At 32.7% G+C, this 21,054-nt stretch overlaps 1 protein-coding gene across 1 annotated transcript in view; it reads left to right on the forward strand.

Annotated features, from left to right (window-relative positions):
* The window catches only part of LOC106128558 (agrin), a 39,832-nt gene that overhangs the window by 14,366 nt on the left and 4,412 nt on the right, over nucleotides 1–21,054 (forward strand). The window contains exon 2 of the mRNA XM_013327004.1: nucleotides 7,569–7,717. Coding sequence (XP_013182458.1) covers nucleotides 7,669–7,717 — 49 coding nt within the window. The 5' untranslated portion in view covers nucleotides 7,569–7,668. The remainder of the gene's footprint in view (nucleotides 1–7,568; nucleotides 7,718–21,054) is intronic.

The raw sequence follows: 21,054 nt of genomic DNA on the forward strand, positions 1-21,054 counted from the left end.
TACCATCTTCACTATTATATCTCGAAGTCTGATATTAAGTTTTAAAATATGTGTTTTGTATACACGACCAATCTAATGTCATAGTGAGAACAAATTTAACTTTATTCTATAAATTATTTCGTACACGATACCGTATAATTTAGGAAGTTATTATTATTGTGAATTGAGGAAATATTTTATTTATAATTTAATCGTGTTAGAATAAAGGTTGCGGTCTACTAGTCAGGGTACTAAGGTGTTGATAAGTGCGCGTATATCATTTTAAATTCTAAGCTTTTAGACCACACACAATGTTTTGGCATCATGACTCTACAGTTCATTTTGTAGAGACATTAACGATCCTTGTTATTAGGAAGATCAAAATGCGCAAATCACGTTTCGTTTTCTAAGCGTGTGAGAGAAACAGTTAAATCGCAATTCGCGGGATTGAACGGGCCTGTTGAGACCGAGTTGAAGAAGCCTATTCAGTTATAACCGGCCTATTCAGATTAAATTAAATCCACTCGCAACTCGTTAACGGAATTATGGCCGTAAAAAAGTTGCTTTGAGATCCTGACAATGATTTGACGACTGCTTTATATGTGCTTGTTTAAATAAATGATATTATAGTAATATGTTTACTTATGTTTAACTTTTTTTATCGTAACAATATTTAAATGATAAAGAATATTTGGTTTCAATTATGAAGTGCCAATAGCCTAATGGTAAAAGGGTACGGATATCCGATCACAAGGTCGGGGGTTCGAATCCCGTCATTCGACTATTGTCGTAAACCATATCCTAGCACAAGCCTAGAGCTTAGTTGGAATGGTACAAGAAATATTACTAAATTTATAAAAATCTGCTAATATTAAAAAAATAGTTCTTTTTCTACATGTTTATCTTAATAACTAAAAACTCAAATTTATATATTTCTACTAAGTTTCGACTAAGAAAAGTTAGTATATATACATATTATACAATGTTATAAATATGAGATTATGAATATTTACTTTCTTGAATGTACACGAATGAAACGCTAAAGAAATGGACACCAATTTATTCCAAGTACACTTATTAGCACAAAGCTTTCACATCCAAAAAAGGTCGTCGACTCGGCAAAATATTTATCAGTGCAACTCTAAAATAAACAAAAAAACATAACAAGTTTTCTCTTTAACATACAATAGTAAACATAAGTGATGAAAGCTTACTCTATTAAGTACACTTTATTAACAACTGTACAAAAAGAACATCAACAAAAACGAAAGTGTCGAACAATTATCGATAACAAAACAGATACGATTGCACTTTCGTTTGAGAGTGTACCGTTGGCAAAACATTTTTTTTATAGTAAACGGCAAACGACTATTGCCAACCATTAAAATTAACAAAGAAGGGAACTGAAAAGTGATTCCTGTACGTCCACTTACTTGCCAAAGCTTATACTTCCCTTCTATATGAGAGTGGAATAGGGAAGAGAACTAGTATAGGCATCGCACATCCGCTGACGTCATAAATTACTTCCCCCCGAAGTATGTCTTCTGTGTGGTCTTGGTATTTCACCTTGGTACAGTCACTAATGCTGCTGACTGTACCACTGTTAAAATGCTATTATGATTCATGACAAGTACAGTGCGCTACAAAACTCTTCAGCAAACTGATGCATACAGTGAGATTGTGTGTCGAATTCAAATCGATATTGGATTGATTTAATAATAAAGATACGATGTTAGAAAATGATTTTAAACGCGTTAGAGAAATACACGAAGAAGTTAGGGTAGAATTAGATTGTATTAACAAAAATTGCAATGACTCATGTTGTCTTTGTTTTATCAAAGAAAATGAAAAAGATAAAAATATGTATTAATACTTGTATCACTGCAGTGGAGTTCTGCAGTTATTGTTTTATAGTATACGATATAGAACCTTAGGTGGTCACTAAATTTGTTTCTTTTACTGTATATCAAACAAAGTATTGGAAAGTTTGTAACGGGCTCACGAACATTTGTTCAAACAGTTTGTGATGTGAGAGAGAGCTTTCACACTGTCCCACGACTTGCGAGATAATGTCGTTACATCAAATTTGCGGTAAGAAAACTGATCGAATACATTTTATTTAGATATGGTAAATACTACATAGATTATATTGTTATGTGCTTAGTTAAAAAAAGTGTTTGTTTTACATGAATATACTAAAAGCACTTCTCTACGCATAACTTGCAGTGTGGTGTATTCAACTATCGCGTAAATATCACATTATAAAAGACAAAAAAGGATCACAATCAGCGAAAACCAAAAAAAAAAATTAACTACACTTCGTTTATCATTAGATTTTATATAAAATTTTATTTAACGTGTATCGTAGACAGGCGATTGCATTTTAAGTTTATTATAGTCGTTACATAATCTACACTTAAGTTATTTTAAGTTATAAATTATTATCACATTAAATCTACATAAATGTTGCCGGCGAAAGCTAAGCAACTAAGTTGTTACAAATCGATGATAATATATTGGAAATACTTTTTTTAGCAACTCTTTTTAAATATTAGACATTAATAGATTTGCTTTTGACTAAATTTTAGTCTTTTCCCATTGCCATGTGTGTGGTGGTGGAGGGATGCACAGGAAGGATATTTATCTTTTTACTATGCGTACCCCTCCTCTGTTGATTAATGTTAGGCAACGCATCTGCAAATGCAATGTCTATACAGCGGTCTATTCGCTATTTTGGCGAATTAAAATAACCGCTTAATCTCTGTATAGTTAAGGAGTCGTAGTTTTATTCGAAAGATAACGGTTTATTAACTTATTCATATTAATTTAAAAAATATATAATTTTCAATTAATAACTAAGCTTAGTGTGCATCAAATATAATTACAGCCTAATGGCAAAGCATTCATCTCGAATATAAATCGTTTATTAAGATAAACAGTTGTGATGTATACACCTGAGGGTATAATGGAAAGTAAATTATTGTACATTAACAAAAATACCACGATGATTATACGTCAGTGTGAAAGGCAATTTATCTACATTGGAGTATTATTAAAGTCAGTATAGAATTTGTGGGTAGTTATAAAATAGGCTGTGATTTTATAATTGCTTATGTATTTTCGTACGTGTAGAAAAACTTAACTAAATGTAACTAGTTGACCCGCGCGACTCCGTTCGCCTGGTAATAAAAAAAAAAACTTAACAAGTGGTCTATGTATTTTCATAACATCCATTCAAGGCAAACATCCATCCAAACATTCGCATTTATAATATTAGTAAGATAAATCGTAAGAATGGCTGCACTGATCTCGATTAAATTTGACACGGACACAGAACATGTATAAGAATACATAGGATACTAAATAAGTTTTTTTTTAAATTCTGTACGGACAGAGTCGCGGACGACAGCTAGTATCGCAATAAGTCATCCGTAAATTAAGCATTGAGTTTAGCAACCGTTACGAGCTAAGTCAAGCCGAAAAACCGTTGCAGCGGATAACGGACAGCTCGTAAAACACATGTTAAACAAGATACCACATCCAAATGTCACTACGATATAATCTTTATACCTATTTTATTATGTAATACTATTAAATATTTGTTAAGTAACTGTTTTATGAGCAAATGACAAGATTAAAGATGTGCTTGAGGACAAACATTGTTGCAAAGCGTTTGAAATTTATGATATTTTAGTTTTTTAAGCATTTTTATCTCTTGATTGTATCGCGAACTAGCTGTATTCCGCAACTCCGTCCGCGTGGATATATAAAAAAACTTAATTAGTGTAGCCTATGTCTTCTTTCAGACTATGTTTTATACGTATGCCAAATTTAATAGAGCCGTTCAAGAGATATCTTCAAACACCCATCGCATCCATTCACATCACATCCATCTAAACATTCGCCTTTATAATATTAGTAAGTTAAATACAAAGCAGCTCTTTAAGGCATAAATTCGAAAAAAATTAATAAATAGTACCTTATGTCCGTCTCCTGGCTCTAACCTACGTCCTCATCAATTTTCAGCCATATCGGTGAAGCCGTTCTTGAGTTATAAATAGTGTAACTAACGCGACTTTCTTTTATATATATATAGATAAGTCTATTAATTTGAATCTTGAAATAAATGATAATTAAAAATAGACTATATTTTTATATTTCATAGCCTTATACCTTAGACTTAATACAGCCACGGAAGCGAATCGGAATAAAAGCGAACAAGGAAACGAGAAAATGCAGAGATAAGTAACAACATTGAGTTCGCTTCCGATACGCTTTCGCGATAGTTTGTTTCAAGCATAAGATAATTTTACAAGTGTCAACCATTCTCACGTGTTGACATACTTTAGTTTAATTTCACTTATTGGTTTATACCCGGAAGACATTTGCGTGGGTGATATCGGGCAAGAGGGCATCAAATAAAACCACCGGAGAGAATAAACATGACTCGATTGCCACTCGCCATTCGACTCGCATTCCGCACAATGACTGACAGCAAACGATGTGACATTCAATAAAAAGAATTCGCAAATTGAATGCTCTCGCAAAAAGCACAGTTAAGCGAGCTTCCGAAACTATATAAGCAAGGTAAATAAAACTTTAAAGGCTTAAAATTAAGATTCAATTTTACTTGGCTGTCAACGTGAATGCAACCGTTAAACAAATCTGATATATTACGATGGAAATTTGACAAATTGTCGCACAAAAGATTTGCCTTTTTGTCGAAGCTTTGAGGAAATTTGTTCCATTTCCTTTTTTGTGTTTTTGTGTGATAAATCAATCTTTTTCAACTTTTGTATCGTCTACATACATTTTCAATTGTGATACTATGGAGAGCATAACGTCTTTTTTAGCACTTTTAATTACGTTTTAAAAACAAGTGAATATCGATAAGGCCAATAGTACACTTTAATTATATTACAAAAAACAAGTGAGTGCCGATAAGGCGATACAATAGATGTTTATCAGTTTATTTTGAAATCAATTTTACACAAAAAAGGAAAAATTTTCAAATGCTCTGACCAGGACAGCATAGACGATAGGAAAGTCATTCAATACAAACATAGGCCGGCAGAACTTTCGTTCAAGCCGATTTACCGGGTCAGGGGTCACGCCCTCGCAGTGTCAAGGCTGATCGCCGGCCCGCTGACCTCTATAGCTTTATGATAGCCTGGTACAATCACCTACTTTACATCGAAAGCTCTACGAATCAACTTTATTTTTTTAAGAAAGAACTTTAAAGGGTCCTCAATCTTAGTCACTAAGGAGAACCCTAAGTGTGGGTTTAGTTTTGATTTTCAGTATATAATTATGTCGTATTTAATTCGTACTTTGCATAAAATTGTATGCAAGAAAAGACTTTCAATATTACTAGGCGGTTATTCTAAACATTATTTCTACAATTTTCGCACGGCCCCAATTCAGTGTGGCTCAGAAACACACATTCGTCTGTATTGTTATTATGTTGGTAACGCTGAATGCAACATTGTCCACGTTTTCTTATGAATACAATCGTTTTAGGTCAATAGCTGAAAAGATTCGGAATAAAAATAAATATATAAATATACAAATTCTTTTATCACTTATTTAATTCTCGATTATTAGTAACTTACTCTTTATTTTATTAACATATAGTTCCCGCTCATATTTTCTCTGAGATTACTTTCTCATGAACGTTCGAACGAATATTTTATATACTTTGAATTTAATGATTTTCTAAAGATCGCCCTTCTGATATACAAAACGGTTGAAAGTCTAAATCGTGAGCACAATGTGGGACGGAGAAAATCTAAACGCTTACTTAGACAATCTCCTAGACATAGACAATACGTAATTTATAGTAAATAGGGTCGGTCAATTAAAATGCATCGGCCATCTTAGATAGAGCTTGTTTATGGTAAATTAATGGAGGGAAATGTGACAGCGAAATTGTCGGCTTTTAAAGATTTAAAGGATTCATGGTCTTACAATATTTGTAAGCGATTATTTGCTGACATAATAAGACTATCCTTTTTTAGTACTGACATCTTAGTGTATTCTTTGATAATACGATTTGCAAATTATTTACCGGGTAATTCTGACCGGACTCAAGTTGCAGACAACGTCCGCTGCCCACCGTCCCGCATACCACGCTCGTCTCTTTTAACTACTACTTCCTATTTATGTCATCCTAGTACTCTTTCTTTTCACGTAATTGAGAACAAGAAAAAAAAATACAAACAGACGCATTTTTCAATTTCTACTGATACTACAAAATACTTTTACTATTTAAAGTCAATATTTATTGTCCTTTTAAATGTTTCTCTACATGTATTTTGGCAATGGAAACAGACGGTCACTGGTAAGCAATGATCTATATGGATAGGTTATTGTTTGGAATTGACAACTTTTATTTCGTTTCGACTCAAAAGCCCATGTAGATGTTACTGACAAATATTTATATCTCTGTTATTAGGTCAAATTCTCACCACCGCTACCAACCGCTGCCGACAGCGCCAAAATGGTGCAAACCAAATAGGAACAAAATACAACGCCTTGTAGCCTGTCCATGCATAAATACTTTTAGCAATAAGATAAAAACTTCATAAGAGGCCTTAAATGTAAAGTTTATCTTGTAAGATGTTTTATGTTTGGGTTTTTAATTAATTTAAGTTTTAATGTACCTGATGGCTCACTTCTCAGAAACTTTGCCGCATTTAGAACAAGGTAGAATCTGAGAAGGGTTACCATAAAATCTGACCAAAAAAAGTAACGGACAGATATCTTATATGGAGTGACTACTTGTTTTGATTTTTTTAATTTTATATCCATTAACGAAATTGCTCGTAAAAATGCTAAACATCTGATAAACTTAAGTAATAAATTGCCACTTTGCTAAATAGCTGTCACTTCACTATAATTTTTTCTCTAAATTATAAGGTGGCAAACGAATAAGCAGCCACCTAAATTACGAATTATTAGAAGAAATAACGAAGCGTTTGCTACTCATTGTCTTTGGTAATTGCACATGCGTTGCCCGTCCTCTGCGTTCTCTCCTCCCTCAGATCCAATTCAAGTCTGTCGTCTGTGGTCGAGGTGTTTCATCTGTCGTTCGTTAAATTAATCGTCATTGAAAATAATTACGTTATTAAAAACAAACGTAGTAATAAAAGATTAAGCAATGTTTAAATACAGATTAATCGTATATTGTTTGAATTTTCGTAAACCGAGCATCAACCTCTTGTTTAAACTCTCATGTTTTATAGAGAAAGTGTATATGCGTTTGGAACACTTTAGCATGTCAGTTGTGATTTGTGATCGAGACGCGAATGGAGGCATTCGTGCGATGCGCCGGAACTAATTTCGACTCACTCCAGTTTACGAATTCACCCAGTTTTTTTTATTATCTGTGGCGTTATATGCAAATTAGTTCGGAAGTCGGATTTGAAATTTTACTTTTGTAACTATTGAAATATGTTTTGCAACTTGTTGTTTTATCACTAAAGTTGTAATATACATGTTTTATATCTCATCATAATTTTTTATTGAATTTACTTTACTGTTTTATAATTATTTTGTTTGATTCTAATGTAAATATTTCTTTGTTTCAGACCTCGAACATGGACGACTGAATTGCCGGGACAAGTGTGAAAGGTTTTTACATAAGTGAAGTTAATAGCAATTAATATAAAATATAAATATCTGTGTAAAATGGAGTCCAGATTGCATTTTCTTGCTGTAGCAGCTTTAATTATTATAGGTAAGTACTTAAACGCGACAATCGAATCACGAACTTAATGCTTTTTATTTACAGTCTATAATCGTCAGTACATAGTAATCAACCTTGTCATCTTTACTCTTTTTTTTTCTTTTTACTATTACAAGATTCAAACTTTATCGCGGCGCAGCGCTTAACTGTCATGTCTGCACAGTTGGTTGCCGAATGAACCCACTGGGAGGAACACGCACGGTTTTACCTAAAACTGCGCAGAGTCTAGTGCAGAATTGCACAAAGATGTTATGTACATTGAAAATAGCGGCACTGCAGTCAAAATGTGTTTATTACGTTGTTAAAAATCATTATAATAAAACTATATATACACTAGCGGACCCGACAGACGTTGTCCTGTCTACACGTCTTTAAATTAAAAATTAATAAATTAAAAAAACATTGTCCAGCGGACAAAATTGTGAATCTAAACCATTCAGATCCTCTTGAACACACACAAAAAATTTCATCAAAATCGGTCCAGTCGTTTGAGAGAAGTTCAGTGACATACACACTCACAGAAGAATTATATATATAAAGATTTACAGAATAACGCTCACTAAATGTATTCACGTCTACATCTCGATGTTCACTTCACGCGCTATTCGGTCCTATTTTACATATATTTTTTATAACAAAAAAGGCAAAGGTTCTGGCCAGTATGCCACGTCTTGGCAGAATGTTAATTCTGCACACAACAGATATAAAGTTTGAATACCACTATACTTAGCTTTTTATTCTATCCTAAACACTTATTTATTTCTAGACTAGACAATTTTATGTTTATCGTGGTCCAGTGTAGACGTATACGTTATTATGTTTAAATCAAATCATGTTTAACAACTACTATTAGTCAGTTCCGTTGAACATTTGACTTCAATTCGTTAAAGTCGACGGGATGCTTATAATAACAACGAGCTGCAATTATATTGTTTTTATTTTTACTTTCTACGCAATATAGGTCTGTGGTACACCAAGGTAAAGATATATTTTTAAGGAATTAAACCAAGCATGTATGCGTAGATGTATGAATGTAGACTCGAAAGAGGTGTAGTACCGCGCCAAATGAAAGTCTGTGGTCTCTGCCTACCCTAATGGGTTACGGGTTATATTGTTGGTCTAATAATTAAATTATTTATTTATTTTTGTTATTAACGTAGTAAGTTCAATTTCTTTATAATTAAATTAGAAAATAAGTAATTAAATAGTGATTATTTCGACGGTCACTTTAAAAATAGAGTGTAGAGTGTAGTGGAGAATAAATTAAAGAAATAATAAATCTTGCTTGGTGTATCGCCACCTTTAATTGATTACGGTCTGACTGACAAGCCCATTGGTGGTTAATGGCGTCTAATATCCGTCCGCGGGATCGATGATCTGTAGATCTATGATCTATAGATCTTCGGCGAGCGGTAACGAGTTCCGACAATCACTAGTTATGCGAGGAACCTCTCAGAAGTGACTGCGTTGATAAATCTTCACAATTCTATGGTCATTTGTGAAGAAGATTAATTTATGTACAGGATGTTTATTTATTATCAAGTTAATTGTAGTAAAGTTATAATAAATATAATTGTTGCTAAATGCACCAATTAGTAAATTGTTTCTGAAATTATTTTCAACAATATGTATACGAAAATGTGGATATCTTTTTCTAGTTACGGAACAAAATTAGCATCTTTTTCACATTTCCCACTGCACAAACATATGTATAAAAACCTATTATTATCTTATTTTAATTGAAGGAAACACTATGTGATTTTATACCGATCTTTTGCCAGTAGATACCCCCACTAAGCGTGACAAACGTGTCGGAGCGGGCGGTGACTTATCACATACTATCACGTATGCTGCGTTACACTGAACCTGTTTTTTTTTCGCTCGCGAATAAACTTAGCGGTACCTTAATGTACAGGATGATTTTATTTAAACAATTAAAACGGTTTTAAGTTTCATTTTCGTATTTTGATTATCTTTGAGGCTTTTTAGACGCTATGTTTGTTAACCAATTAACTAACATTTGACTATTTAATTGTTCTGTATGATATATTAATTTAAAAGTCTATAGTTAAGTTAAAAGTAATTAGTTTTGTCATCGTTGATTACACAATTACACGTGGCAAAGACTTTTCTGTTTCAAATGCAAAATATAATATGCAGATTCTTTTAGATAATAAATATTTATATTTTTTCGTCACAGAATAAAAATGAGAATAGAATTAAGAATCAACCTGTAGCATTCGGCATAGCGCCAAATGCGCATCACATCGTTAAGCGCCAACCCACATAGCAGTTGTTTTATCCTTAAACTACATGGCGACCGAGAACACGAGAAAGTGGACGATTATTACGGGAAATTAAAACGTATTTTACAGCAAAACGATGATACAAAGCTTCTCTCTTTTCTTCCACTGTACCTTTATATGTGTTGTCTCTTTCATGTAACGTAATGTGCGAAAGTGTGATATGACCTTGAAATTTCACTTTCGATTTACTTCCATTAGCGCTAATGTATAGTAATCTAGTCTATCTGATGTTAGATGTGATTGCATCTTGGTAACAAATCGAAAACTATAATAATGGCTAGTATTATATAACGTTTATAGAAAGTATAATTTGTACTTGTAGTCTATACCTAAAAAAAGATGCTATGAAGTGAGACTGTCAAGAAATACTGGTTAGTAAATCATAAAAAAAAGAATTATAGATGTGATCTTTTAGACAGCACAAATTTTGACAGCTGTCACTTCGATCGTAATGCCCATCAATATGACATTTGACTACCGTCTGATGATGCAATCATTACCGGTTTTACGAATACAAAATTTGAATTTAGAACTCTAAAAATGGAATTAAATTTTTATATCTCTGTCACGTTTTATGTAATCAAGAAAGAGATAGCAATCGCCTAGTCTTTTAGACAACCTCGATGTCACGCTGTGAATTTGCAAATCGGTTCCCATCCGGTTTTTTTACCAAGTTTAATAATAGTTTCCTTAGATATTTATTAAAAAATATTATTTTTGTCTTAACTTAACTAAAGATCTTTCTTTTAATAAATGTAATGTTTGAGATTGTATTATTTACCAGATTATTTTAGTAAAATTGTATTATTATAACTAGATAGTTTTTAAAAATCAAGTTCGCTAGTGTCCCAGATGTTTAGATAGATGGCGACACTTTAGCCATCTGGCGGACATTCCTGGACATAAAGTTAGCAACTCCTCACGTTTTATGATAATAAATATTTCTGTGTGCTGGTTACAGGTACACAGTTACCGGTACCTACAGAATAAAATGTTACAATAAATTCAAGTTAGTTTAAACGTTCAAATAATTCATAGTGTTACTCTGATTTGCAAATAGACAGGATTGAACTATTATATTATAAATGCGAATTTTTGGTTGCAAAGATTGATGGGTGGTTGTTAGAAGATTTCTCTGGAACGACTCGAAGGATCTCGATGAAATTTGGAACAGATACAGAACATAGTCTGGAAGAAAACGTAGGCTACTAATTAAGTTTAATGTTTAATTACACACTGATAGAGGCCCGGGCGACAACTAGTTTTATATACACTTTCAATGATAGTTCTCAGTACTAATTCTAACAAAACCATCGCTGTCTTCCCAAATATATTAAACTAATTCTAGTAGAGAGTACGTATCTAATTCGTTAGATGTATCAGTGTGACAGATAAAGCACAAAGCTGGTTCACTACAATGCCACTTAACTTAATATCATTCAATGCATATAAATTCGAAATGTACGATAACTATAAAGTGTACAACATTTAGGATAGTCTTCATTTAGTACAAGAGCTTGGAAATGTCAGACTGTAGTGTAATTTTCTATGACTAAAGTTTTCAATATTTGCTAAAAAAAAACAATTCGCTTGGAGTTGTCAAAGATAGAGTTTTATAGTACAGATCAATGAAATACTCTAGAAGGGCGGTATTAAGAGCATTCGAAATATTTGTGCATATATGCATAGATGTATGAATGCAGTAGCGATAGAGGAGGGTTAGGAACGCGCCAAATAGAGGTACGTGGTGTCTGTCTATCGCTCCGAGGTACGGTCTCTGAGTTATGTTGTTGTTGAAATGTGTATATTTATATCAAATATAGACAAAGTTCTTCTCTAAGTAAATCCGACATGGGTTTGGTATACAAAAGTGTGGTCACCTTAGCTTGCACAAGACTTATTAGCATACTATATGATATACATGTATTCAATTAAATTGTAATTAGATAGATCTGATATTTAAAAGGTTTGGAAATGTTAATATTATCTCATTATGTTCGTTATTAAAACTTAAGAAGTTATCAGTACGTTTCAAGTGAAATTAAGGACATTTATCTGGTTGATTACACTACAGTATGTATTTATGTCTTATGAGTTTTGGGTAATGGATTTTGGAAACATATGATTTGCGGTTAAATAACAGTAAGGGCAACCGAAATAATTAACAGTAAAAACTTTGAAGAAATCGACGGTTTCGAGGAATGAGATTTTTGAATCATCCTGTAGTTACAGTGTTTTTTTTCATTAAATGATTCTTTTTAATGTAGATATCTTTTTTACTTGAATACTGAGGTCCATTACTTTTCTTATATTTTAAGGAAAGTGGAATTAAATATAGGATGTCCTAAAATTCCAAAATTGAATACGACTTACGTCAAGATTTATATGGTAGAAAAGAGATAGCGATATCGGTGCTGTGCAGAGTGAGTAGGACAGATGTAGTACCGTAATCGCTCCAGATGTGAGATATTTCTTGGTAGAGACAATTTCGAGTGACCGAGCAGGAAACCTGTACGTGAATGTTTCAGATTTAAACTGGGATAAACATTTCGGATATATTTATAACACCGGTTAGTTACAGTAACATAAAAGTACTAAATTTGAATCATCCTTTTATTTCCAACAGCTCCTATCATTATTCTAATAAAGAAAAAATGCTTAAATTATATAAGTAGTAGGATTAATTTATAATTAACTAGCTGTCACCCGCGACTACGTCCGCACGGGATTAAAAATAGATGTTGGCCGATTCTCAGATCTACCCAATATGCTCACAAAATTTCATGAGAATCGGTCAAGCCGTTTCGGAGGAGTATGGGAACGAAAAATTGTGACACAAGAATGTTTATATATAAGACAATCTAATACGGAAGTATGTAATGTTATTCATAATGTTCTTACTAAAATAAAGTGTCCATTGCCTTCATCTGTAATTCGGCAATTTTATACAGGATGTGATGAAATTTAAAATAACATGTATATTAACGTAAAAACGACTACTCAATTATGTTATTAAGTAGTTTACAGGTAACTCGAAGAAAGCTTAAACATTGTTGAAATCGAAAAGGTGAGGTAGTTATAAAGTAAATAGGTCGTAATAATGTTGAAAATTTCCAGCGCCGGCCAGCCCGCGGGCCGCAGTAATCGTTCGAAGGCATCTCTTTATTGCTGCCCTTCACAATTCGCACCCCGGCGCTAATTTGAAGAAAGCAAGTTGCGCTTTACTGGTTTCCAATATGCTTGTTGCAATAAACTCTTATTGTTAACCACTTTTGAAGTGCAAACGAGTTTTATGTTTGTTAACTTTACATTTATTTTGTTAAACAAGTGATAAGTGACTTTTAAGTAATCAAAGCTTTTAAGCTAGATATGAACACATTATGTGTTATTGATACATTTCTTTACTTAAAAGTAGTATTTGTTAATAAAATCTTAAGTTATAAAACAATAACACGTTCATTTATTTATACTCTGACTCCGTCCGCGTGGTTATAAAAATAATATTAGTCTATGGGTTCTTCCAGACTATGTTTTACATCTACGTCAAATTTTAAAGAGTTATACAGCCGTTCCGGAGATATCTTCAGACAAATATCCATCCATCTATCCATCCAAAAATTCGCATTTATAATATTAGTAAAATGAAAAATACCTATGTAGAGAAATATATATATCGTTCGACTAACAAAGTCTTAATAATTTGAGATATTCAGTATTTAAGGCCACTATGGGTCGATGCGCCAGCGGAGTGAGTATTTGAGGTTTCAGCGGGAGGCTGCACCTCGTTATTAAAATAGTTAGAAAAGAATAAGGTTCATACATCGTTTGTTTGTTTTTTATCTTGTATATTTATTGTCGTAATAAAGATGGACATTAATATATCATCAATATTTTAATAATTTAAATATCAATATAATAATATAGTTAATTTTAATATACTATCAAATTCAATGTTCAATTGCATATATAATTATACGCATGATTTATAAATAATTTGATTAATTAAATCCAACATAACCTGTTTTAATAGCTTATTAACTTGCAGCGGTTGGATCAAGATTGATAATTTGAGTGTCCGGTTGTACAGCATAACTGTTGTGTGGATACAACCGGAAGTTATACCTTACTTAATATTTAACGAACTTAAGTTATGATTAAGTTAAGATTGATTTTGAAATAAGTTGCAAAGTTTTCGTACTATCATCATCAGCTCACTATACATCCCCACTGAGGGGTTCGGAGCTTACATTAAGTTAAGGGTGACTAGGCCATAGTCAACCACGCTGGCCCAATGCGGGTTGGTTGACTTCACACATATCTTTGAATTTCTTCTCTGATATGTCCAGGTTGCATCACAATGTTTTCCTTCACCGTAAGAACGACGGATAAATGTCCATATATAAATAGAAAATCGAAAAACACATTGGTACATGGCGGGATTGGATCCCAGGACCGATTACAAGTCAAATGCCTAAACCCCTGTGCCTCCGACGCTCTTCCTGAGCCACCGTCGCTCTTTCGTACTATTACGAAATTATTAATTATAATAAAAAAAAAAAAAAAATAGCAATCTAATATTTTTTTGGTCTTTTGGCCGCTTTTATTCAAGTTAATGTAGATTACAATAATTGGGTTAACCACATGTATGTAGAGACTCAGTAAAAAAGTGTGTCCCTAACTTTCTTTACGCATTTCATTAGGGTCATAGTGTGGTCGTAAAATATTCATGTTAAAAATAACCATAATAAATTACTTACCATCAGACGCCAAATAATGATCGAAAAATATTTTGAGTCTCTTTCTTACTGTTTGAATAGACGGAGATAAAAATATGTTTTGATACAGGTATATGTGTAGTAGAAACTCGATGTATGTTCGTTCAATTTATTGATGCACGTCAGCAGTGCAGAATGCGCGAGTAATTTGAATTTAGAATCCGAGAGCATGTCGTCGCCCACAGCGCGTGTGTGCCCCGTGGCGATGTGATAGGGTTGCCTGTTTAAAAAAAAAGTTGATATTTTTTATTTATATTGCTCCATAGAGGTCGATTGAAATAAAAATAAAGTTTGTCCATTTGAAAATAAAAACCATTTACAGTAAAAAGAAAGAAAAAAGAACATTGTTGTGCGTTTTTACATTTTGTACGAAGCGAATATACGTAACTTAAAAAAATACTTTTATGGCCATTACTAAATCTGTCTATATCTAATTACGAACTTAAAAATGATTAAAAAAATTGTACGCAACACATCAAATTTAAAAGTCGGTTACTATCAAAGTGTTATAGATCATTGTTAAATTTAAATTAATTTATTAAATGTACAAGAATATAAAGTACCAAACATGTGGAATAACAATTATCATTTCACATCTCATTGTATTCAAAGCGAAACACTGTGAGTTGTTTTCAGACATATTCATGAGAATTTAAAATTTTGCTCACGACACCGATAATATTAAAAGTTGTTTGTTTTTAAATGCAACTGCAGTTTTATGCCAAAAGATGTTCGTGAAGGTATTTGAGATTATTTTTATTTAAAAAGGAAATAATGCAACCCTGTAATCAACCTGTACTTAGCAAGAACCTAGACTTTAAACCAACCAAACCATATACGAATAAGTTCGCTCATACTCATAATAGTACTCATAAATCAGATTATCTAAATCTGTGGAAATACGTAACAGTTCATCACTGACAACCTTAAGTTGAAACGCGAGCTATCTGTCTCATTACTCAACCGAGTTTATCTACTGATAGTCTAAGCCAGTGGTTCCCAAAGTTGTTCTGACTGTAAGGTTCTTGGAACACCCTTTAACCACAGAGAAATGCTTTATGTATACTCCGCGACGAGGTAGTGACGTGGGATTCTCTGCCGGATAGGCAGCATTACCACTAAACCTTTTTCTTCCTCCTATTCATAGGGGCGAGGCCACGGGCTAGTGTGCGCTTACAACCGCAACCCCACCTGCGTCAGCTGTAAGGCACCCACTATAAGTGAGGTCTAACCTTAGCCTCACGTGACGGATTCTTCCGTTCCGGAGAAATATCTTACAAATATAAATGTAGTTAAAACATTATAATTTTAAAAAGAGGTTCTATGAGAATAAAGTTTGAGAATCTGTGGTCTGAGCTGAGTCTAGCATCTAGAATGAATAAATATCGGATAGGACACTGGAATACTTTTATTGTCTTCGCTGTGGGGAATCAGGAATACGAGATGGTGGACTGTTTCAATAAATATCTTTAGAAATAAAGCATTCCACATCAGTATCTGATGTGGAGAACGATAACGTAGAAACAATTTTATTATTATTATTATTTTCTTATCGTAGTATCGTATCGTATCGTATCCTCAATTAAATGCGCTTTGATTATGACGAATCATAAACTATTAAACATACTTTAATTGTAAATCTTTCAAGACTAAATTTGGAATTATTTGCCTTATAAAATATACTTAAATTAAAAGTTAAACAATTCGAAAAATAGATAGAAAATAATTTAACTAAAGAGCTGTTTGTAATAAATAATGGGTAATGAAATCGACTTAAAAATATATTAATAAGGGATTAACTTTTAAAGAAATATACTTAATAAAGTAAAAGATTTCTAGAGTTGAATGAATTGCGAAATAATTATTTAGTAACAGTTCTTTTAAATGGAATGATATTTTATAAATAAAATAACTTAAATTGCATCCACCTAATTGGATATCGCTTAATGTATTGCATATTTTGTCAATTAACAAAATCTGCCGTTGATTGCGATCATTTAAAAATATTTGCAAACATTAAAAAAGCCCAATATACAGTTACTTTATCGCGCCAATTAAACAGGGCGAGCAACATTAAAAAAACACTGGCAACTAAAATTGTACAACTGACAGGTGTCAAACTGACGTTTAGAATAACCGTAGCGCTTTCATCGGAAACGTCAAAAGCATCATCACAAGCAATTAAAACGTCAAGAGATATAACTTGACATTGCTTAGTGACCTTGATCTAGCGAAGTGGGTCGAATGCTCGATCAAAGTCAATGACTTAGCTTAACTTGAGCGTCATGAATGGATGGTAACGAGGTTGCTTATGTTTGTTTATATCTAAGCAAAAAATAATAGAGCTAAGTGGATGATTATTTGATGATTTTTAATACGTACACAGTTCATTACTTTTTGCGGAGATTGAAATATTCAATCTTACTAATATTATAAATGCGAATGTTTGGATGAATGTTTGTTTGAAGGTATCTCCAAAACGGCAGAACGGATCCCGCTGAAATTTGGCATACATACAGAACATTGTCTGGAATAACACATAGACTATTGATTAAGTTTTTAAATTCCTTGGGATCGGAGTCACAGGCGATAGCTAGTCTAATAATACATTTAATATTTTAAGTACTACAGAGGATTTTCAATACTTTCTTATACATTTAAATTGTATTTTATGTATAAAATTATATTAAGGTAAGTTACTACATAAAAAGACATTCCTAATTTGTTTTCATGATTTATTAAAAATATAAGAGACGTTTTAAACTAACAAAAACATAAATCGTCGAGTTTCAAAGATAGTAAGTTTAACTCTTTGCTTTACCATTGTATTACTATAACATTTTATTTAATGAGAAAGTTAATTATTTATAAAATAAAAGCGATCACACACGTGTTTATACAAATGACCTTGAATGTAAGAGAAATTTAATTCGAAGTGTAATCCGACTCGGACAATAAAGTTTCTCCGGTTATTCCAATAGCTGTACTGAATGCTGATGAATCGCTCACTTTTATACGCGCAGTGAATACAAAACATGAGAATTAATGCCTAATATATCACCAAAGTACTGCAAACAAATTACAAAAAACTGAAGCGTCATAAGCCTAATGGTGAAGGGTACGGATTTCCGATGCCGAGTTTGGGATTCCAATCTCGCTATTCGACTACTATCGTAAACCATATCATAGCACAAACACAGAATGATACAAGAAATATTAGTAAACTAGCTTTCGACTTGGTCTGCGCGCAAATAAAAAAGAATAGTAGCCTGTGTATTCTTGCCGTCTATGTTTTACATCTATGCCAAATTTCTGCGAGATCCTCAGTCATTCTGGAGATACATTCAAACATACAAATATTCTCATTTATATTATTAGTAAGATTAACAAAAATCTGCTAAGATTTAAAAAAAACCTTTTAATACATCTGTACTAAAAGAAAACCGAAGTATTTTTTGTTTAAACCGTTGTAGAGTAGTGTTACGAAGATAATAAGCATTTAATGGGAATTTTCAGTTAAACCAATATCTGAGAATTGGAATGAATTTAACGCCGCATAAGACACGGTGTCATTGTTTATCATTAACAAACACGTTAGAGAACAAAAATTGTTTGACTATGCACTATTTTATGTGATTTCTTTTGTTTATTATAACGGCTGCTCCTATTTTATATGAGATTGATTTCAAATGTATATTTAAACCAGCCATCGCCCGCGACTCCGTATTAAAAAACATAATTAGTAGTCAATGTGTTCTTCAAGACTATGTTCTATATGTATTCCAAATTTCATCGAGATCCGTTGATCCGTTTTGGAGATACGTTCAAACAAACATCCATTCATCTGAACATTCAGATTTATAATATTAGTAAGATAAGATATTAAAACAAATGAGAAACGAATAAAAGGGTAATTAGTAAAGATAATATGGATAACCTTTTCGATGTAAAATTATGTATCTTCTTAAAACTTCACCACTTGTAAATGAAACATCTACTGTCCAAATTGGTTAAGATACTTCCTCATTCACTTCACCACATCAAAATCACTTGTCACTTTAAATAACATTAAAAAGTCTATGACTTCGTTTTTTTTATCTTCATAATCCGTCTTCATAAAAGTACCGCACTGGCACACAACGGTCTAGTTTCGAACTCGTTACAAAAATTCTTGCGCCCCCATTCGAGTTGCAATTAACGTTCAACGTTCGCAATTTGTCTGAACACGAGACCGTGTAAAGTTTTATTGAGTTCTGACTGAGTTCTGACGGCAACAGCTGTCGGGACCTGTCAGGGTTACATACTTTGTTGATGGATATATTTAACCAAAACGTTTGTTTGTTCTATTATGTATATTTCACACGACGGCGGAGAGAAACAGAGCAGTAGACAGGGTAGTATTTCAATTGTATAATACAAAAAACAGTACACTTTTGTCTTATCCTACTGGTCAACTCCACTGTCCTACCTTCCCGTGAAAGTAAACTGAAAGGGATAGTAGGTTTAGTTTCAAATATTAAGTACACAAATATCTAAAATCCATGTACTGCACTAATAGTAAGTTTCCAAGACTAAATCACCGTTTAAAACATATTGTTTTCTCTGTTTTGTCTAAGGTAATAAAGGAAATGACAATATGTTTTGTGCAGAGATTGTGGTCTTAGAAACCGACGGTAAATTTCAAAAGTTTAATGTCATAACTATCAAACCTTGATCCTAATCTTAATAAACGTTTGGTATGACAAAGTCACGATAGGTCAATATGCAGATGCAGCAATGTATTGTGAAGAGACGATAGACGTCTGCTGATTGGGAAGTGACCCCATTCCTCTCACACCTAAGGCCAGCGGCTGATAATGATTCCTACATAAAAGGCGATTGCATTTATTGTACACTAGCTATTAGCCGCGGGTTTGTCCACGTATTTTCCTGCTACAGTTAATCTTCTGTGGAAACTGCTACCAGGGTTATTTTATAGCCATATGAATCAGAGTGCAGAATTTTATGATGATCATTTGAGACGTTAAGGTGCAAAAACATACATTCGCGTTTTTGACATACAACAGTAAACTTTATGTTTGGTTTATTTTCAATATTTTAGGTTTATTCCTGTAAAAAATCTTTTTTATATGATGCGTTTGCAGTTGGCGGTACCTAGAATGCCTCCCTGCGGAAATTTACCCAGCAATGTTATTTCCGATTCAATTCAATCTCCCGATTTTGAAACGATTAACACCAACAAGACAATTTTAAAGGATGAGAGACATAAACAAAATCTCGCGAAAATATCGAGAATATTGCATTTGAAATTATAGAATTACTAGCTGTCTCCTGCGACTCCAACCAATAAAAAAGATCAATAATTGAGTAAAAATTACCTTGAGAGAAGTTACACCTAATTACAGATGCTAACAAAATTCGATAAGAATTGGTTTAGTTTCGGAGTTTATCGTGAACATGCATCGTAACACTTTTTTATAAATATAAACTGGAATATAATTTATTATCTCTAAAATAATTAATTATAATAAAAAAAAGTTAAAAGTAAACAAATGAATACAGTTTTTACCAACATATAAAATCGAAAGAGAAAGTTCAAAGCAATTTTTAATCAAACATGACTTTAATGGTTGCCATCTTTATAAACGTACACTTAAGTAATAAACTGTTTTAACGTTTACTTTAGTAATTGGCAATTTACTAAAAGCTTTCTTATTGCCTCTAAAGTAAGTGCTTTAAAACAAACTGAACTGAGAAAATAGTGCAGCTTAGGTCATTAAAGTTTTAGATGGAAACTGATAGGGTGAGTTGCATCAAATCATCGGTTAGAGTATTCGTAATGGTTAATTATAACGATAAGTTTAACAGAAATGTCAACATTGACAACCGATTGTTGCACCAAGACATCTTAAGTCAATATTTGTTTTGGAGTAAAAGTTAAATAAAAAAAAACTAGATTGACATACATAACACAGTGAACATTTAAAACTATTCTCTTTTCTCTTTTAATTAAGTACCTTACGTCTATCAATAAGAACATTTAATCGTAAAACAGAAGTCCTGTAAATTTAATTAGCGAGGAATGCGGCTTATCTTTTATTAAATAATGAGGCGAGTAATGTATGGAGTTGAACGTTTTATCGCTTATATATAAATAAGTACAAAGCACTTAATGGACTTTCCCGGTCCGCTGCGACGCTTCAGGCTACACTCTAACTTATTGTGTGGCCACGAAACAAGCGTTTGT

The sequence above is a fragment of the Papilio xuthus genome, unplaced genomic scaffold (assembly GCF_000836235.2).
Source record: "Papilio xuthus unplaced genomic scaffold, Pxut_1.1 DF829758.1, whole genome shotgun sequence".
Lineage (NCBI taxonomy): Eukaryota > Metazoa > Arthropoda > Insecta > Lepidoptera > Papilionidae > Papilio > Papilio xuthus.